Source organism: Amphiprion ocellaris, chromosome 7 (genome assembly GCF_022539595.1).
Source record: "Amphiprion ocellaris isolate individual 3 ecotype Okinawa chromosome 7, ASM2253959v1, whole genome shotgun sequence".
NCBI classification, from domain to species: Eukaryota; Metazoa; Chordata; class Actinopteri; family Pomacentridae; genus Amphiprion; species Amphiprion ocellaris.
Genome location: NC_072772.1, coordinates 36,104,376 through 36,126,194, shown reverse-complemented (window position 1 = coordinate 36,126,194; position 21,819 = coordinate 36,104,376). Strand labels below are relative to the sequence as shown.

At 40.9% G+C, this 21,819-nt stretch overlaps 2 protein-coding genes across 2 annotated transcripts; one reads left to right on the top strand and one right to left on the bottom strand.

The window, feature by feature from the left end:
* Positions 1-7,518: 7,518 nt before the first annotated feature.
* On the bottom strand, positions 7,519-9,779 carry LOC111584137 (olfactory receptor 6N1-like). Its single transcript, XM_035958671.2, has one exon. The coding sequence runs from the start codon at positions 8,602-8,604 to the stop codon at positions 7,564-7,566; it is 1,041 nt and encodes a 346-aa protein (XP_035814564.1). The 5' UTR covers positions 8,605-9,779; the 3' UTR covers positions 7,519-7,563.
* Positions 9,780-15,456: 5,677 nt separating this feature from the next.
* Positions 15,457-16,522, top strand: LOC111584138 (olfactory receptor 142-like). Its single transcript, XM_035958673.2, has one exon. It carries the CDS (start codon positions 15,510-15,512, stop codon positions 16,479-16,481), a length of 972 nt encoding a protein of 323 aa, XP_035814566.2. The 5' UTR covers positions 15,457-15,509; the 3' UTR covers positions 16,482-16,522.
* The last annotated feature ends 5,297 nt before the right edge of the window (positions 16,523-21,819 follow it).

The window sequence follows — 21,819 nt, the reverse complement described above, 5'->3', positions numbered from 1 at the left end:
GGGTTATGATACGGGCAGCAGAGTTGTGGACGAGTTGAAGTTTATGGAGAGACTTGTGAGGAAGGCCGAACAGAAGGGAGTTCCAGTAATCCAGGCGTGAGGTGACGAGGATGGAGGTGGTGTCGGGGGTGAGGGAGGGGCGGAGACGGTTGATATTACGTAGATGGAAGTAAACAGACCAGCTGATGTTCTTGATGTGTGAATGAAATGATAGTGAGCTATGGAGGACGACACCCAGACTCTACCTGAGGGGAGGGGAGACTGAGGAGCTGTCAATGGGGAGGGAGAAACTGTCGACTTTAGATTGGGTGGATTTGGTGCCAATGAGGAGGAATTCTGTTTTATTGGGGTTTAATTTTAGAAAGAAATGAACCAGGAATTGATTTCAGAGAGACAGGCAGTAAGGGAGAGAGGGAGGAAATGTGGAGTTTAGTTTGCAGGAAAGGTAGTGCTGGGTGTCATCCGCCAAGCAGTGAAAGTGAATGTTAAATTTACATAAAATATGGCCAAGGGGGAGGAGGTATGTAATAAAGAGGAGGGGCCCCAGGACAGAGCCCTGAGGAACACCTGAGGTGACTGGGGAGGGATCGGATGTGAAGGACTTGAGTTGTATAAAGTGAGAGCAGTCTTTGAGATGTGACTGAAACCAGAGGAGGAGGGTGAGAGTGATACCAAGTGAGGAGAGTCGACTGAGGAGGATGGAGGTGAAATGGTGTCGGAGGAGGACGAGGAAGAAGATTAAACTAGTGTCGGCTGCAAGGAGGAGGTCATTGGTGATTTTGATGAGGGCTGCTTCGGTGGAGTGAAGGGGGTGGAAACCGGATTGAAACGGCTCGTACAGGTTATTTCTGGTGAGGTGGAGTTAAGGGGCTTCTGTTTTTTCAAGGATTTTAGAGAGGAAGGGTTAATTGGAGGTGGGGCGGAGGTTATTGAAATCACTGAGATCTGAACCAGGTTTTTTGACAATCGGGGTGACGGCTGCAGTTTTAAAAAGTGAGGGAACAACATCTGTGGAGGGTGAGGAGTGAATAATGTCTGTTATGAGGGGAAGCAGAGAGGAAAGGCAGGATTTTACAAGGCTTGAGGGGATCTAACTGGGATGTGGAGGGCTTGGATTTCTGTATGATGTCCGATATTTCGGAGGGATGTGGGAGTTTAAAACAGGAGAAAGAGTGTGGGAAGGATCCAGGTGTATGGGGAGGCAAAGAGAATGGAGGAGCTGGTGAATGTTTTGGATTTTCTGATTGAAGAACAACATCAGGGAATTACAGGTGTCAGTAGAAGAAAATGGGAGGGAAGGGAGTGGGGAGACTGGAAAGTGTTATTGAGCAGTGAGAAGAGAGATTTAGTGTTTCCTTCATTGGAGATGATGAGACTGGAGGAACAGGTGGATCTGATGTGGGTTATGGAGTCTTTGTAATGAGTTCAGTGAGTAGTGAACATGTCTCTGTGTATAGTGAGACCAGTTCTTTTATAGAGATGTTCAAGTTGATGCCCTTTTGCCTTCTTTAGTGAACAGAGTTCAGGGGTGAACCAGGGGGAAGATGAGGTGAAGGAAACAGATGGGGTTTTCAGAGGGTCAAGAGAGGTGAGGATGCTGCTGAGACTGTCATTATAGTGTGAGAGCAGATCATCAGGGGTGGAAAGAGAGTCCAGGAACGTGATATTGTCAATTTTACAGCAAAGTGTGTCCATATTATAGTCTTTTAAATTCTGGAAAGTGATGAGACGTAGGAACTTGATGGCAGAAAGGCAATGTCTATAAAATAATCAAAATCTTTTAATGAATTTAGATACAAAAAAATTTTACAGTCAATGCTTTTTTTATTTGTATTTTTATGGTTAACATGTAAATGAATACTTTTTTTCAGTGATTTTATTAAATATTATCTGCAACTGAACAAAACTGAAAATGAGTAAAATAATAGTTTAAAATAATTACAGATTTTTAAATCCTTAATACATAATTTTTTATTAAAATGGCGGCAAATATCTGTAAAATAATGTGTTTTTTGGTGGATTTAAATACAATAAAAATTGGATAGTTTTACAGTCAAATGTTTCAAAAGAACAAATTAACTTTTGGAAAAATACATATTTTTATTGTGGACGTTATTTAGAGTTTTGGTTTGTTTTTATGTTTAACATGTAAATTAATATTGTTTTTTTCAGTGTATTTACAAAGTATTATCTGTGATTTAACGTCCTTAGTACACATAATTTTTCTTATAACTGGTTTGATTTTATAAATGTAATAAAATAGTCTAATTTTACAGTCAAATGTGAACGTTATTTACAGGTTTCACCAGTATTTTCTCTTTTTTAAACAGTTAATTATTACTTTCGTTCAGTGATTTCATTCGATATTATCTGTAATTTAACAAAACTGTAAAATCAGTAAAATAACTGTTTAAAATATACAAATTTTCAGTCTTTATTGAACATAATTTGTAATTTGTAAAATAAACTTTAATCCAGAAGTCATTGCTTTGTGTCACTAATTCATGCATTCATCAGTATTTCTGTTTAATTTTTAGATTTTATATATGTATGTATGTATATATATATATATATTTATATATATATATGTATATGTTTATGTGTGTACATATATATATATATATATATATATATATATATATATATATATATATATATATATACGCATATCGCTAGAAATAATCAAAATAAATCTGTAAATCAAAGTTAAGTCATTCAGATAATATGTATCCAAGGTATCTGGATGATGTTCATTTTGTTGTTAATTATCATAGGTCATCAATAATCAATAATCATCATTTTTGATTTGTCGGTATAAAAAATAACATTATCCTATGTATCCAAGGTGAAAGTGAATGGATGTTGACCAGAGGTTGCAGGTTGGTTGTCTACTGAGTTCCTGTTTCAGGTTCAGCAGGTGAATAGTCTGTGGGAAGAAGCTCCTCCTCATCCTCTCTGTGTTTGCCTTCAGGCAGCAGTAACGCCGCCCTGGTGGCAGCAGAGAGAACAGTCTGTGGCTGAGGTGGGTGGCCTTTAACCTGCAGCGTTTGTTGTAAATGTTCTGCAGGTTGGGGAGGGGGGTTCTGATGGTTCTCAGGCCAGCAGACCACCCTCCTCAGAACCAAGAAGTCCTGCTGGGTGCTGCTGTCCATCCAAGTGCTGATACTTCCAGACCAAACACTTTCAATGGTGCAGCTGGAGAAGTTCCTGAGCACCTTGAGAGGAGCTTCATGTCCGTCAGGCGTCTGAGGTGGTAGAGATGCTGTGGAGGTTTCTTCAGCAGGGTGTTGATGTGACAGGACCACGTCAGGTCCTGGTCATGTTAACACCCAGGTTCTTGAAGCTCTCCACTCTCTGATCCTGAGTGGCTGCTATGTCCTCTGCTGCTTCTTGCTGTAGTCCACAATCAGCTCCTTGGTCTTGCTGACGTTCAGGAGGAGGCTGTTGTCTAGAAGTGAGGAAAGGTCCGTTATGGAGCTTTTCCTTTCTGACCACTGGTTTACCCTCACCAGACATGGTCCAAAGTTAACCTGGAATCCGTTTCCACAACACTGAGTGTCTTCAGCGTTTACTGACGCTGTGAATAATAAGGGTTAAAAAGTTTGCTCAGCAGCAGCTTCCCTCGGTCACCAAACCGGAAGTCTCAAAGGTGGAACTTTGACTTCATTTCTTTTTAGATTTCAGCTCAGCCAGAATCAGAAAAACATTAAAACTCTATAAAAAATTACCCATCAACCCACTTCCTGTCTGTTTTTTAGACATTAAACTTTGATTCAGCGTTATCATTATTATTACAGATAAAAAGTAATTTGTCATCATGTCATTGGTTGAGAATCTCCAATGATGGACAGTAGATGAAATAATGTGAGAGTCTAAAGCCAGACATGATGGATAAAGTCAGACACAGCAGCCTGGAAAGAGACAAACAGACTCCTGATCAGCTCCTTCATCAACATGTGAATGTGTGCAGGATGAGTGTAGAAATAAAGGACACAGTGAGGCTGTGGTCAGAGAGGAGGAGCTTTATTAGTCCTCAGCTGTTTCCAGGAAGCTGCTGCAGCTTCATCATGTCTCATATTAACGTCATCTAAAGGTGCAGCAGCTGATCTTTGCTCTTTGTGTCTCAGAGTGACGGCAGCCTGCAGACACAGAGGAGGATTTTCTCTCAGACCTGGTCCAGACAGCAGAGAGCTGCAGAGGGAAGAAGCTGATGGAAGAAGCTGAGTAAGTGGAACTTTGATTCAGATGGAAAATGATTCAACCTGAAGGAAATTCTTGTTCAGAAAACAAAAGGACACGACAATTAGGGTTGCCACCTTTCAGAACTGAAAATAAAGGAGGCCCACTACGGCTCCTCTGGGCCACATTTCAGTGAAGTTGGAAAGAGATTCACAGATTCAGAATTCCAGCATCAATAACAACAATAAACAATAAACGATGCCTCTTTTCCATTGTTGTAAGGTAGACAATGTGCTACAAGCCCCATTTGATCAAAAGTAGCTGTGCTTTCAAGTTGCAGGATTTTTCTTTAGCGAACTTGGGGCCACTACCATCCAAGGAGTGGGAAGTTTAATTTTGAAAAAAGCATTTAGCCATACTTACAGCTTTAAGTGCTTTATTAACATGAAACTAAGAATTTTGTATTGTTTTATGATCACAGGTTTTGTCTGAAAAGAAGTGGCATCATTTTAAACTGAAACTAAACTAATAAATGTAATGAGCAACCAGTGAATAATACTGGATTCTGTAAAAACAAAAACAACTGAATGCAGAATACTGGACAAAGAAATTCTACAGATATTTTTTTTAAAATCTAAATCTTATCTTAACACAGTGAATGTATTAATTTATTTATGTGTGTATGCATGTATTTATTGATTTATTTAGTACTGTTAACATAGAGTTCTGAGTGAGTTTTTCTATAGATAAGCAAAGTCCATTTACTGATTACATATAGGCTGTTTAATGTTTATTAAAAACTAAAAAGCATTAAAAAATACTAAACAACTTAAGCATTTATTGAGTCACTAAAATATTGTAGAGTCTAGGACCACACCAGCATGATTATGAGCATCCTCTGGTAAATGAACAACCAGATACTGATGTCTCTCACCATATGGACTTCAGGAGATGATTAGATGATGATAAACTGTGACCTACTGGTTGGCTTCTCTCTGTTCTCATGGTTCTTACATGTTTGTCTCCTGATGCTGCCTTACTTCAGCCAGTCCATGAGCAACAGAGAACACAGTTTGCCTTTTACCCACTGCCAGGGGTTCCACTCTTCCCACTCACGTCTGTACATTTGCAGACATTTTTGCTTCTGTGGACGTGGTGGAGTTTCAGGTGTAGACATTTTTAAACTTCTCCCGCAACTTGCGGGAGCAGCAGCGTCTGTAACCAGGCAACCAGAGACAGAACCATAGGACCAGACAGGACCAGACACAGAGAAGCCTGAGATCCATCTGCTGGACCTGGCATCGGGTCCTCGCTACATAGGTCCAAGGAAGATGAAATTGGCTGCCGTTAATATTTCCTGTGTTTTATTTTGTTCATGACACAGTTTTGATGAGTGTGTGACAGACGTGTACAGGACATTGATGAAAATAAGGAACAGTCTGCGTCCCGTATTGATTCAATACGGAACACAGCAATTAATTGTCAAATAAAGGACGATTTCGTATTTTAGGGATGAGTGACAACCCTACTAGCGGTTCACTAGAGGGCCACTAGCGCATCTCTAGTGGGTCACCAGCACACACTAGTGGGCCACTAGCAGGTCACTAGAACATTACTAGCGGGTCACTAGCACATTACTAGCACACACTAGCGTGTCACTAGTGTGTCACTAGCGGGCCACTAGAGGGTGACTAGCTGGCCACTAGCAGGTCAGTAGCGGGCCACTAGCAGGTCACTAGTCGGTCACTAGCACATTACTAGCACACACTAGCGGGCCACTAGCATATCACTAGCGGGCCACTAGCATGTCACTAGTGGGTCACTAGCGGGTCACTAGTGGGTCACTAGCACATTACTAGCACACACTAGTGGGCCACTAGCGTGTCACTAGTGGGTCACTAGCGGGCCACTAGAGGGCGACGAGCATGTCACGAGAGGGCCACTAGAGGGTCACTAGCGGGCCACTAGAGGGCGACTAGCATGTCACTAGAAGGCGACTAGCGGGTCACTAGAGGGCGACTAGTGGGTCACTAGTGGGCCACTAGCGGGCCACTAGAGGGCGACTAGCGGGTCACTAGTGGGTCACTAGCGGGCCACTAGAGGGCGACTAGCGGGTCACTAGCGGGCCACTAGAGGGCGACTAGCATGTCACTAGAAGGCGACTAGCGGGTCACTAGAGGGCGACTAACGGGTCACTAGCAGGTCAGTAGCGTGTCACTAGAGGGCCACTAGCGTGCCACTAGCAGGTCATTAGTGAGACACTAGCTAACTGAGTCATTAAACTGAAGGTAGATTCAGTTTATTCTGTGATGCCTCATTGATTATTTTTCTGAGGATCAATAAACTGATCAGCTCACAGGAACTCCTGCAGCTCTAGAACAGAACAACAGGAAGGAGAGTATCAGAAACTCGAGGAAACCAGAAACATTTCTTCATTTTCTGTATCAAATCTAAACCCTGGAGCCGTCATGTTCCTACAGATGTTAGTGAAACAACATGGATGTTCCTCATAGATGTTTATTAAAACAGCAGCACATTCTAAATGCAATTTACTGTCGTATTAAAGTTCAACCTACAGTTTTAATAAAATAAATCGTGGAAACCACAGCTGCTGGTGTTTTACAGGAAACTTGAACAAGTGTAGAAATGTATTTTCATATTTATGTCACGTTTGATCACGAAACTGATTTATAGAGTTTACTGAATAAAACACATAATTCACTGTTTCATAAAGAAAATATAAACAAACAGCTCAGCATGTCTACAGCTAATATAATATAATATAATATAATATAATATAATATAATATAATATAATATAATATAATATAATATAATATAATATAATATAATATAATAGGAAGGCAGGGGACACCCTGGACAGGTCGCCAGTCTGTCGCAGGACTGCATTTACAGATAAATAATCACACTCACACCTACGGGCAATTTAAGAATAATCAATTAACCTCAGCATATTTTTGGACTTTTAGAGGAAGCCGGAGTACACAGAGAAAACCCACACATGCACAGGGAGAACATGCAAACTCCCAGAAAAGCCGGGATGCAAACAAGGGATCTTCTCACTGCAAGGTGAAAGTGCTAACCACTACTCCACTGTGCAGCCCATAATAAAACATAATATAATATAATATAATATAATATAATATAATATAATATAATATAATATAATATAATATAATATAATATAATAAAATAAAACATAATATAATATAATAAAATATAATATAATATAATAAAACATAATATAATATATTAAACATAATATAATACAACATAATATAATATAATATAAATCATATATCTTAATAACAGACTAAAACATAATTTCTTTGAGTTTGTTGATGTTTTAATAAATGAGTTCATGTCACTTCGTGCGTGTGGTGGTGAACATGCGTGTGAACAGGTGTGTGAATCCATGTCTGATCTCGGGCAGGTTGACTCCGTAGATCAGCGGGTTGAGCAGCGGCGGCAGCAGGAAGCCCTCCATGGACATGACGACCCGGAGGGCGTGCGGCAGGTTCTTGTTGGCCAGCGCCGGCTGCACCACCTCGAATACGATGCTGCAGACCAGGCTGACGTAGGTGACCAGGTGAGGCACGCAGGTGGCCAGCGCCTTGTTGGGACGACCGCTGCTGGACAGCCGGAAGCTGACGGCCAGGACCTGGACGTAGCAGCCGAAGATCAGCAGCAGCGGCAGGAAGATGACGGCGGCGGCCAGCAGCAGCTCCACGCCTCCAATGAGGGACACGTCCACGCAGGACAGGTGAGTGATGGACCTGTTGTCGCAGAACGTCCGACTCACCCGAAAGCCACACAGCGGCAGCCGGCTGCTCAGACCGATCAGACAGGTGGAGGCGGCGGCAGGTAGAAGCCACGCCCCCAGCAGCAGCCGCAGCACTGTGGAGGGCCTCAGCAGGCTGTGATAGGTCAGAGGCCGCGACACGGCGGCGTAGCGGTCCAACGCCATCACCGTCAGGATGTTACACTCCACCGACACATACAGGTGGACCCAGAAGGCCTGCAGCAGGCAGCCACACCTGGACACCTGCTGCTGGCTGCTCAGCAGGTCCAGCAGCAGCTTGGGGTAAAACGCAGCGCAGCCAATCAGAGTGTTGAGCAGCAGGTTGGCCAATAGGATGTACATGGGCTGGTGGAGGCGGGGCTTAGCGCAGATCAGAACCAGCACCGACACGTTCAGAACCACGATCAACAGGTAACCTGCACAGGTGAGGCTGAAGAACACGTACCTGAACCGGCCCAGCTCCCTGAACCCTGTCAGCAGCAACACCTGAGACTGGTTCACCTGGTTCACCTGGTTCACCATGTTCACCTGGTTCACCTGGTTCACCATGTTTACCTGGTTCACCTGGTTCACCATGTTTACCTGGTTTACCTGGTTCACCATGTTTACCTGGTTCACCTGGGTCAACCAGGTGGACTCACAGTAACATCTGTAGTACAGATATATCAGTAATACAAATATCAGTAGTACAAATATCAGTAGTACAGATATATCAGTAGTACAAATATCAGTAGTACAGATATATCAGTAGTACAAATATCAGTAATACAGATATATCAGTAGTACAAATATCAGTAATATAGATATATCAGTAGTACAAATATCAGTAGTACAGATATATCAGTAGTACAAATATCAGTAGTACATACACAAACTCTGGTCAATAACCTCTGACCTGCACTGTAATAGCACATTCAAACATCAAGCATATTTGCACTTCTTGGACTATTACTTATTTGCACTGTTCTGAGTATTCTGCACTAAAATCCGTCACTTTATCTCATGATCATGTTTACATTTCACTCAGTTCTGCTTTTCTTAGTTCTTAGTTGTTGCTCGGCTCTAATGTTGCTTCTTTTGTTCTTTTTTGCCCTTTAATATCTTAGTCTTTATTTAATGTCTACTGTTGCACGAAGAGAGAGTAACAAAATTTCGATTCTTGGTATGTCATGTACATATTGAAGAATTGACAATAAAGCTGACTTTGACTTTGACTAAATAGTACAAATATCAGTAATACAGATATATCAGCAGTACAGATATATAAATAGTACAAATATCGGTAGTACAGATATATCAGCAGTACAAATATCAGTAGTACAAATATCAGTAGTACAGATATATAAATAGTGCAAATATCAGTAGTACAGATATATAGTATCAGTAGTACAGATACTCAGTAGTACCGATATATCAGTAGTACTGATGTATCGGTACTACAGCTATATCTGGACCTATAGTACGGATTATTTTAAATTAAAAGAAAATAATCTAAGAGAAAGCTTTCTCCTATGAAATACATGAAGCTAAAAACATAAAAGAATCACATTCTGAAATAGAAACTCTGTTCAGACAACTTAGACAATGAGTATAAAACACATTCAGAACTAAAGACCTGCTCTGCATTTACCTGCAGTACACATATTCAGTAGCAGTAGTACAGATACAGGGTATCAGTAGACAGAAACATCATTAGTACAGATATACAGTAGCACAGATACACAGTACCTGTAGGAGAGATATACAGTACCTGTAGAACAGATCCAGAGTAGCAGATCTCGACCATCACCGATGATATTTATGGTCTTCAGCCTTTAAACAGTGAGTCAGCAGAGAGTCAGAGGAGGAGATAATCGTTAATATTAATGATGTCGTTGATTGGCCTAACAAACATCTTGGTCTGTAAAGTTCTTTATACAACAGTCTGCTGGAAAATACTTTAATTTACTTTATCACAGAAATTTGGGCAGATTGGAAGAGATGGCCTCGAACTGTTCTGGAGACAGACAGCATGGAGAGATTACACCGACTAACAGATTGTTTTCTCTCTGATTAGTTCTGTTCTAGTCATATCAGATCAGGTCTTGTGATCTTTGGTTTAGGTCTGGCAGTACGTTGTAGGTGTCTTAAGTCTTATCTTTGGATCAAGTCTGGCAGTACTTGAATCTTTGGGTCAGGTTTGACAGTACTCGGGTTTGTCTTAGATCGTCTTAGGTCTCTTAGGTCTTATTTTTGGGTTGGGTCTGACACTACTTGAGTCTCTCCTAAACCAGATCTCATTGTCTTTGGTTCATGTCTGGCAGTTCTCAGGTTTGTCTTAGATTGGATCTTGCTATCATTGGTTCAGGTCTGCCACTACTTGGGTCTTTCCTAGACTGTGTCTAATTATCTTTGGTGCAGGTCTGGCAGTACACAACTATATCTTAGATCTAGTCCTGTTGTCTTTGGTTCAGGTCTGACTATACTCAGATCTCTCTTAAATTGGGTCTTATTTTTGGTGGGTCAGGTCTGACAGTACTTGGATCTCTCCTAGACCTACTCTTACTCTCTCTGGGCCAGGTCTGACAGTACTGGGGTCTGTCTTGGATTGGGTCTTATTGTCTTCTGGTCAGGTCTGTCACTACTTGGGCCTGTCTTAGACTGGTTCTTATTTTCCTTGGTTCAGGTCTGGAGTACTCAGGTTTGTATTAGAGCAGGTCTTATTATCTTTGGATCGGGTCTGACAGTACTCGTGTCCTCAGGTCGCTCTTAAATTGGGTCTTATTATCTTTGGTTTAGATCTGGAAGTACTGGAGTTTGTCTTAGATTGTGTAAAGTCTCTTAGCTGTTATCTTTTGTTCAGGTCTGGTAGTGTGATGGTCTGTCTTAGATCGGGTCTTACTATCTTTGGTTCGGTTTTATTTCAAAATGAAAGTATGCACTGATTTTCCATTCATCCACGAAGACTAACAACCTCACAGCGTCTTTTTCAGGAGAATCAGTCATCTGACTACAACATGTCTTGTTTGGCTCTTTTAAGAACTGTTTGAAGAAATTGTTCCATCTTCCTCTAAGGCCCAGAACATTTTGCTTAGAGTTTTTTTTTTTTGGTGAAACCAAAGGTAGTCCTTCTATGGTATCACCATGAAGAACTACTGTGATTCAAATTGGAACCTTTATTTTTCTGATGAAAGGTGCTGCAAACATCTGTGCTACTGTCGATTTTAAAGACAGTATCAATGATTTTACAATCAAATTTGCAACTCATTTGAGGCAAATTAATGTTCCCTCCTTATATAATCATCGTTAATTGATTGTGGCAAACTGAAATCCTAATATTGATCAGAAACATCAGAAGAAGGTGTTTTTTGATGGACTCTGGTGACTGAAATCAAGAAAACCAAGTACAAACTTTAGCACAAACTCATTTTACTCTCTTTTGTATCTAATGACAAATGTGTACACGTGTTTATGGACGTTTAATCGGTGGAGTTCATTAACGAAGTCTCTGAGGTGGAACATTGTCCGAATGTTAACACGTCCGTCCCTGAGGTGGAACATTGTCCGAATGTCAACACGTCCGTCCCTGAGGTGGAACGTTGTCCGAATGTCAACAGGTCTGTCCCTGAGGCGTCCTTTCATCAGCCACACTTTCCAATAATTCCCTCTGAAGCAAATTACAGTGAGAACCAGAGAGACCAATCATCCAGAGCAGACCTCCGACTGGTCTGACTGGTCCACAAAGGACGGTAATGATGTCCCCTGGGTCACGACACACTCGGGAGTTTGTCCAACATCCTAACGTTCTGTTTGTATGAGTCTAATGAGACATGAAATCTAACTTTAAAGCTGAAAACAGCTTTGTTTCATCATCTCTCTGCTCTTTGAAGCTAATACTGAGAATTAATACAGATGACGTCTTTACAGTTCATCCCAAACCCAGCAATCTGACTTGTGAAGTCTGCACTCAAATCAAATCAAATTTATTTCTGTAGCACGTTTAAAGCAACCCGAATCCACCACCTCGCTGCACAGCTTATCAGTCAGGCATCAGGATAAGACTTATAAAATCAGTTTGTAAAGTTAAATAGCAGCAGAACAGGATTGTAGCTTTCGAATTCAATATCTAGAGTGAATATTAAATTATTAAGATGACTCAGGGCAACCAAACACTACTGAAAATATGTATGTCTGGAGATTTTTCTGAATAATATGAATGGAGGAGGAACATGTGGTTTAAGGAGGCTCTGCCAGCTGTTCCTGTAAAGACCACAGTCATCGTTCTAACATGACCTGACGGCAGCGATACAGTTATTCCAGCACTAAGCTACATCCAGAGTTTAACTTCACACAATTAAATGAACAGAAAATGATCCACTCGGTGAAATCTTCACTGCAGATCAAATCAGATGCTTTCTGACCTGACGGAGCCATCCAGATGTTCAGCTTCAATTTAGGGCCTGAAGCAAGACACAACGAGACACAACATGACCATGAAGAGACGACACTGTTCCCAAGAGGCATCAGATCATTTAATCAAGACACAAGACAAGAAAAGCAAGACCCAACACATCATAAAGGAGACAAAACTCTGACAAAGAGACGAGCTGTTCTCAGCATGAACACGAATAAAAACTACCAAAACAAGACTGAAAACTTCCAAAACAATACTGAACACGACCAAAACAAGACTAAAACTACCAAAACAATACTGAACACGACCACACAAAAACCAAACTGCTTGAAAGACACAATACGTCCAAACAGAGACATCTGCAGTCCAGACTGGAAGAGATAAATACAAACGGATCATCATCTGGTTTTTAGAAGCATTTTGGATTTCGGGCAACTGATGCCACACAGAGACACAACGGACGTTCAACCAGTGAATAAAACAACTGCAGGCCAAGAACAAGAACATCACTAACGTTTCCTCAACGACACCAAACATGTGGAGACAAAATGACCACAACCAGATAAGAGTGGTATAAAAAGACGCAGAACAACAGGAGGCTAAAAACAATAAAAACAAAACACAAAACAAGAAAAGTGAGACGAGACAAAAGAAAGGAGATTAAAACCTTAAAACTGCAAACAGCATTCAGCGGGTCCTCACATCCTTGCTGGTCAGCCAATCCAAGCATGTCCACCAGGTGGCGCTGCAACTCAGAGTCTATTTTGGCCTGTGGATGTAATGAGGGCTGGACTCTGGTTACACATGTTAAATTTCAAGCAGATTCGAGCATGTACAAGCTAGTTACACAGCACTTCCTGTCCATCCACCAGGTGGCGCTATCACTGTGACTGTATGTCAGCCTGTGAATGTCATCAGGGCCGGACTCTGATCACACATGTAAAGTTTGAGGCAGATTGGAGCATGAACAGGAGCGTTATACATCACTTCCTCTTTCATGATAAAACCCAGAAATTCCGCAGGCCGCCATTTCCACCCCCTCAGACTTTTGGGGAGCATTTTAATAACTTTTGATGCATGCCTGGTGTACATCCTGACCTGGTTCTGTCGAAGTTACCCTGATTGAGTTTATAGCTTTTAAAAACGTGCAAAAATTGGTCCAAAATCATCCAAAATATGACACATAATTAAAAATGGCCGACTTCCTGTTGTGTCTTGATCAAATACATATACCTAATTTCATAGCTGTTGGTCACAATACTGCCAGTAGTTCCTGTTATTTTGTACTATGCTATTTTGTATTATACTGTAATTTTCCAGGTGGCGCTAATGAGCTATTTTGGCTGACACCTGTACATTGATGAGGGCCGGACTCTGATCATACATGTAAAGTTTGAGGCAGATTGGAACGTGTACAGGGTAGTTATAGAACACTTCCTGTTTCATGGCGAAACGTCAAACTTCCGCCGTGAGAGGCCAATCAGAGATGATCAGTTTTATGGAACATAAGCAGATAGCAACTAAAACATGGAAATGAATAAATGAGGAGGTTTTCCTGCCACATAAGGAACCACTACATGAAATATTTAGTTACAGGATGTAGGAACCTCTACACTCTGAATGTTACACAACAAGTTTAACACATTAACTAACTAAACCAGCTCTGACTGGTCAGACTTTATACGTGAAAATGAGCCAACGGTGAAGAAAAATGATACAGGAGTGAAGAACACCCAGAACCTGTTGGAGTTTAGAGGGGTAAATGTGCAGCTAAATGACTGAACACGACCAAAACGAGTAAAACACTACTAAAACAAGACTGAAAACTACCTGAAGTTTTCAGTCTTGTTTAAACAGGACTAAAACTACCAAAAAAAAGACTGAAAACGACTAAGACTAAAAAACTACCAAAACAAGACTAAAAAACTACCAAAGCAAGACTGAGAACTACTAAAACAAGACAAAAAACTACCAAAACAAGACTGAAAACTACCAAAATAAGACTGAAATCTATCAAAACAAGACTGAAAACTACCAAAATAAGGCTGAAAACTACCCAAACAAGACTAAAACTACCAAAATAAGGCTGAAAACTATAAAAACAAGACTGAAAAATATCAAAACAAGACTGAAAACTACCAAAAACAAGACTGAAAAATATCAAAACAAGACTGAAAACTACCACAAGACTAAAACTATCAAAACAAGACTGAAAACTACCAAAATAAGGCTGAAACTACCAAACTAAGGCAGAAAACTACCAAAACAAGACTAAAACTACCAAAACAAGACTGAAAACTACCAAAATAAGACTGAAATCTATCAAAACAAGACTGAAAACTACCAAAATAAGACTGAAATCTATCAAAACAAGACTGAAAACTACCAAAATAAGGCTGAAAACTACCCAAACAAGACTAAAACTACCAAAATAAGGCTGAAAACTATAAAAACAAGACTGAAAAATATCAAAACAAGACTGAAAACTACCAAAAACAAGACTGAAAAATATCAAAACAAGACTGAAAACTACCACAAGACTAAAACTATCAAAACAAGACTGAAAACTACCAAAATAAGGCTGAAACTACCAAACTAAGGCAGAAAACTACCAAAACAAGACTAAAACTACCAAAACAAGACTGAAAACTACCAAAATAAGACTGAAATCTATCAAAACAAGACTGAAAACTACCAAAACAAGACTGAAAACTACCAAAATAAGGCTGAAAACTACAAAAACATGACTGAAAACTATCAAAACAAGACTGAAAACTACCAAAATAAGGCTGAAACTACCAAACTAAGGCAGAAAACTATCAAAACAAGACTAAAACTACCAAAATAACACTAAAAACTACCAGAAAAACTAAAAACTACCTAAACAAGATTGAAAACCACCTAAACAAGCTTTTCAGGCTCATGTTCAGGCTGTTTTAAAATATGTTTCTGAGTTCCAGTCTGATGCAGTAAATGTTCTGGCCAGTAAGTGGCGTCCTCGAGCTTCTCCGGGAGCCTATAAAGTGGAAGAGCAGTGATGACTGCAGAGCGACAGGAGACGATGAGCAGGTTGAGTGTTTATCAGGAGATGCTGCTTTGTTCCTCTGATGGTTGAATGTTGGTTTGTTGTTGGAGAATGACGGTGAACTCTTCTCTGTCGTATTTCGTCCTGACAGCTTATATCCATGTAGGATCTCTGAAGTTCTTGTGCTTCGTGGTGACTGCTCTGGTTTATGTGGGGATAGTGCTGGTCAACACGTCGCTCATGGTGGTGATCTGCATGAACAGGAGCCTCCATGAGCCCATGTACATGTTCCTGCTCAGCCTGTTTGTCAATGAGCTGTATGGTAGTACAGGCTTGTTTCCATTCCTGCTGGTTCAGATCCTCTCTGACCTCCACACTGTTCCTGCTCCTCTCTGTCTCCTGCAGATCTTCTGTATCTACATGTATGGAAATGTTGAAGTTTGTAACCTAGCCGTCATGTCTTATGACAGGTACTTGGCCATCTGTGATCCTCTGCACTATAAAAGCAGAATGACGTCTCAGAAAGCTGCTGTTCTGATCTCTGGGGTTTGGTTTTACTCTGTGTTGAAACTCCTCATCACTCTGTCCTTAAACGTCCGTCTGAGTCGATGTGGGAACGTCGTCAACAGTCTGTACTGCCAGAACTACCTGATAGTGAAGCTGGCCTGCTCCGACACCAGGCTGAACAACATTTACGGCATCTTTGGTACGGTGGTGACCGTCATCGTCCCTCTGATTCCCATCCTGTTCTCCTACCTGAGGATCCTCCAGGTGTGTTTCTCTGGAGACAAACAGACCCGACAGAAAGCCGTCTCCACCTGCTCGCCTCACATCGTCTCCCTGCTCAATTTCTCCTTCGGTTCCTGCTTCCAGATCTTTCAGAGCAGGTTCAGCCAGAACAAGCTTCCCGTCCTGCTGCAGATCGTCCTGTCACTGTACTTCCTCATCATCCAGCCGCTGCTCAGCCCCGTCATGTACGGGATGCAGATGTCCTCCATCAGGAACACCTATAAGAGAGTGTTCTGTTCTAAAGTCTGGGCTGCTCACAGAGACGGGACCTAGCATCTCCTGCAGGCTCAAGACCCTTATTTCACCAGGTCCTGGAAGTCGTAGGAGCTCCAGGAGAAACCAGCTGGAGGTTCAGGAAGACGTTTCTAGAAGCATCTTCCTGGACCTCCAGCTGGTTTCTCCTGGAGCTCCTACCATCTCCTCATCCTGTAGATGTTTTCTATCTCCATGTTTCCTCTGTAGAAAGATGTTTCACCATGCTGAATGGATCTCCAACATGTTTCTGAGCCATGCTGCGTTTATTTATTCATCCAATAGCTCTCGTTTTCCTCTCAGGATCACTTTAGATAAGAAATATGTCATTTTGAACAGATTTTGGACAAATTTTAAATATTTTTGGGCAGCTTTCTGTCACAAATTTGAATCACTTTGAATGTGGACATTTTTATTTTTGACCAGTTTTTGCTAATTTTTGACAAATTTTCTGTAAATGTGGGCAAGTGTTGGCTATTTTGGACAAATTGGGGAATTTTAAATAAATTTTTCACTAGTTTAAGGCGTGTTTTTATCATTCTAGATAATATTTGAGTCTTTCAGTCATGGACATTTCCATGTTTTTACAGACCTTTCCTCTGCCCTGCTCATCATGGTCATTTCTGGAGATCTTTATGGGACTTTTGAACACGTTTCAGGTCGTTTGGGGTCATTTTTCAATAACTTTAGTTCATATTTATATCATGTTTGGAAAATTAAGTCATTTTGGATGCTTTTTTCAATCAGTTTAGACAAGTTTGTGTTGTTTTGGACAAATTTAGAGTATTATGAGGATGAATATTTCCATATTTCCTCTCCAGACTTTTCCTCTCTACTCTGTTCATCATCTGTAGAAAGATGTTTCACCATGCTGGATGGATCTCCAACAACCTGCTCCTCTGTTCACTGGTTGTGCTGCATCTATTTGAGTCTCTCTGAGGAAACACTGCCTGCAGTTCAACCTGAAACTCTCTAAAGGTTCTGTTCTCAGCTGAGTCGGTCCTGGAGAACCAGAACCAGGAGGAGGAAGGTTCTTACAGAATGTGATGACTTCTGGAAAAGTTACAGAATAAAGAACTTTGATGAAATATCTGGATTTGAAGCTGAGATTCGTTCCTTTTCCACGTGATTAGTTCAAGGATTGTTAAAAAAGTTGGTGATGATTATTTGGGTTCTGACAGTTTCTAACGGATAAATAGTTGTTTATCTGATGTTGATGTGTTCCACAGTGGCTTCCACCAGGATGATGCATCACATTCAGTTTGACTTTTTTATTTTGTTTGCACAAGTAGAACACGTGAAGATTCCTAACCGTCACACAAACACAGGATCATTCATTTCCATCTCAGGCACTGAGAGGAAAATACAACCACAGCTGGAAAACCACGAGCTAAAATCTGAAAATCACATCAGAGATCTTCAGCAGATTCTGAGCAAACATTTCCATTTAGTTCCACATCCTGGAACAGCCTGGTGGATGTTGTGTTGCTGAAAATCTGCCATGTTGTTACATCCTGAGAGAACAAAAGCAAAATTCCAATCATGTTTCAGCTGATTCTGGTTAGGCTAATGTAGCGACTAAGGCTAGTTAGATAGGCTAACATAGTGGCTAATGTTAGTTGGCTAGTCTAACGCAGAGGCTAATGTTAGTTGGTATGCTAACATAGCAGCTAATGTTAGGTGGTAGGCTAATGTAGTTGCTAATGGTAGTTGGCTAGGCTAACATAGCGGTTATTGCTAATTGGTTAGGCTAATCTAGAGGCTAATGGTGATTGTTTATGCTAACATAATGGCTAATGTTAGTTGATAGGCTAACACAGCAGTTAATAATAGTTGGAAGACTAATGCAGCAGCTAATGTTAGTTGTTGAGGTTATTGTAGTGGCTAATGTTAGTTTGTTAGGCTAATCTAGAAGGTAATGTTGGTTGATTAGGCTAACATAGTGGCTAATATTAGTTGTTGAGGCTAACGTAGTGGCTAATTTTAGTTGGTAGGCTAACGGAGCAGCTAATGCTAGCTGTTAAAGTAAAGTCACAGCTAATATTAGGTGATAGGCTAACAGTGCCTAATGTTAGTTGGTAGGCTAATGCATCAGTTAATGCTAGTTGGTAGGCTAACATAGCGGCTAATGCTAGTTACTTAGGCTAACTTAGCCTAATCTAAGTTGGTATGCTAGCACAGTGGCTAATGTTACTTGGTAGGCTAACGTAGCAGCTAATGTAGTTGTTAGGCTAACTTAGTGGCTAATGTTAGGTGACAGGCTAATGTAGCAGCTAATGCTAATTGTTTAGGCTAATGTAGCAGCTAATGTTAGTTATTTAGGCCAGTATAATGGCTAATGTTAGTTGGGAGGCTAACATAGCAGCTAATGCTAGTTGGTAGGCTAACATAGTGGCTAATGTTAGTTGATAGGCTAATGTAGCGGCTAATGTTTGTTGGTATGCTAACGTAGCAGCTAATGTTAGGTGATAGGCTAACAGTGGCTAATTTTAGTTGGTATGCTAACATAGCAGCTAATGTTAGGTGGTAGGCTAATGTAGCACCTAATGTTAGGTGGTAGGCTAATGTAGTGACTAATGGTAGTTGACTAGGCTAACATAGCGGCTAGTGCTAGTTGGTTAGGCTAATGTAGAGGCAAATGTTGATTGTTTAGGCTAACATAGTGGCTTATGTTGGTTGATTAGGCTAACATAGTGGCTAAAATTAGTTGTTGAGGCTAATGTAGTGGCTAATGTTAGTTGTAGACTAACGAAGCAGCTAATGCTAGCTGTTAGGGTAACAGTGGTAGGCTAACAGTGGCTAATGTTAGTTGGTAGGCTAATGTATTGGCAAATGTTAGTTGGTATGCTAATGTAACAGCTAATGTTAGGTGGTAGGCTAACATAGCATCTAATGTTAGGTGGTAGGCTAATGTAGTGGCTAATGTTAGTTGATAGGCTAATGTAGTGGCTAGTGCTAGTTGGTTAGGCTAATGTAGAGGCTAATGTTAGGTGGTACACTAACATAGTGGCTAATGTTAGTTGGTAGGCTAACATAGCAGCTAATGCTATTTGGTAGACTAATGCAGCAGCTAATGTTAGGTGGTAGGCTAACATAGCAGCTAATGTTAGTTGTTGAGGCTATTGTAGTGGCTAATGCTAGTTGGTAGGTTAATGTAGTGACTACTGTTATTTGGTAAGTTTACGTAGTGGCTAATGTTAGTTGGTAGGTTAATGTAGCAGCTAATGTTAGCTGTTGAAGCTAATGTCATGCTAAGGCTAGTTGGTATGCTAATGTAACAGCTAATGTTAGGTGGTAGGCTAACATAGCATCTAATGTTAGGTGGTAGGCTAATGTAGTGGCTAATGTTAGTTGGCTAGGCTAATGTAGTAGCTAGTGCTAGTTGGTTAGGCTAATGTAGAGGCTAATGTTAGGTGGTACACTAACATAGTGGCTACTGTTAGTTGGTAGGCTAACGTAGCAGCTAATGCTATTTGGTAGGCTAACATAGCAGCTAATGTTAGTTGGTGAGGCTATTGTAGTGGCTAATGTTAGTTGGTAGGCTAATGTAGTGATTACTGTTATTTGGTATGTTAATGTAGCGGCTAATGTTAGTTGTTGAGGCTAATGTCACAGCTAAGGCTAGTTGGTAGTCTAATGTAGTGAACTCTGAGCTGCTGTTTGGTGTATCAGCACAAACAACATCTAGAGTTTTTCTTTCTGCAACACGAAGTCTCAGAGAGTCGTTCCTCTGGTTCTCCAGGTAGAACTCCAACAAAGCAGCATTCAGCTGGCAGCTCCTGAGTGTCTTCACACCCACCCAGAGCCCCTCATCCTGGACTTCTCTGGAAAGGAGAGACTCCAACCCCTCTCCAGGAGTTGGGTTCCCAAACCTTTACCATGGCTGATTTTAGACTGGTTTTAGGCTGGTTATAGGCTGATTTTAGACTGGTTTTAGGCTCGTTTTAGGCTGGTTTTAGACTGGTTTTAGACTAGTTTTAGGCTAGTTTTAGACTGGTTATAGGCTGATTTTAGACTGGTTTTAGACTGGTTTTAGGCTGGTTTTAGACTGGTTATAGGCTAATTCTAGACTGGTTTTAGACTGGTTTTAGACTAGTTTTAGGCTAGTTTTAGACTGGTTATAGGCTGATTTTAGACTGGTTTTAGGCTGGTTTTAGACTGGTTTTAGGCTCGTTTTAGGCTGGTTTTAGACTGGTTTTAGACTAGTTTTAGGCTAGTTTTAGACTGGTTATAGGCTGATTTTAGACTGGTTTTAGACTGGTTTTAGGCTGGTTTTAGACTGGTTTTAGGCTGGTTTTAGACTTGTTTTAGGCTGGTTTTAGACTGGTTACAGGCTGGTTTTAGACTTGTTACAGGCTGGTTTTATATTTCTTTTAGGCTGGTTTTAGACTGTTTACAGGCTCGTTTTATATTTGTTTTAGGCTGGTTACAGGCTGGTTTTAGACTGGTTTTAGGCTGGTTTTAGACTGGTTACAGGCTGGTTTTAGACTGGTTACAACCTGGTTTTATATTTGTTTTAGGCTGGCTTTAGACTGGTTACAGGCTGGTTTTAGACTGGTTACAACCTGGTTTTATATTTGTTTTAGGCTAGCTTTAGACTGGTTGCAGGCTGGTTTTAGACTGGTTTTAGGCTGGTTTTAGGCTGGTTATAGGCTGGTTTTAGACTGGTTACAAGCAGGTTTTGGACTGGTTTTAGACTGGTTACAGGCTGGTTTTAGGCTGGTTACAGGCAGGTTTTAGACTGGTTTTAGACTGGTTACAGGCAGGTTTTAGACTGGTTTTAGACTGGTTACAGGCTGGTTTTAGGCTGGTTACAGGCTGGTTTTAGACTGGTTACAGGCAGGTTTTGGACTGGTTTTAGACTGGTTTTAGGCTGGTTACAGGCTGGTTACAGGCAGATTTTGGACTGGTTTTAGACTGGTTTTAGTCTAAAGCGTTTTAGGACAAGCCAACTAGACTTTAGTTTGCTGGTTCTTGATCAAGGTTCAGTGTCATTCTAGAAGCAGTGGTTCTCTAATTTTTTTCTCCCAGGCCCCCTGTATTATTATATCTGATTTCCTTTAGTTGTTTTTCACAGTAAAGATCAGGGTTGTCAAACTCATCTTAGTCCAGGTTCCACATTCAGTCCAGTATGATCTCCAGTGGACCAAACCAGTAAAACCACAGTCCAGAACCAGTTCTAAACCATAGCTGCATGTCTGTCTATATGATTTGTTTCCATCCTTTTGAAGCTATCATTCAGAAGTTATCTTCTCCAATCAGCTCCACGCAGACGTCCTGACTGATCCGAACACATCAGGAAGGTCTGGAGGTTCTGATGTGGTTCTTCTCTACCATCAGTCTTGTTCCTGGCATCTTT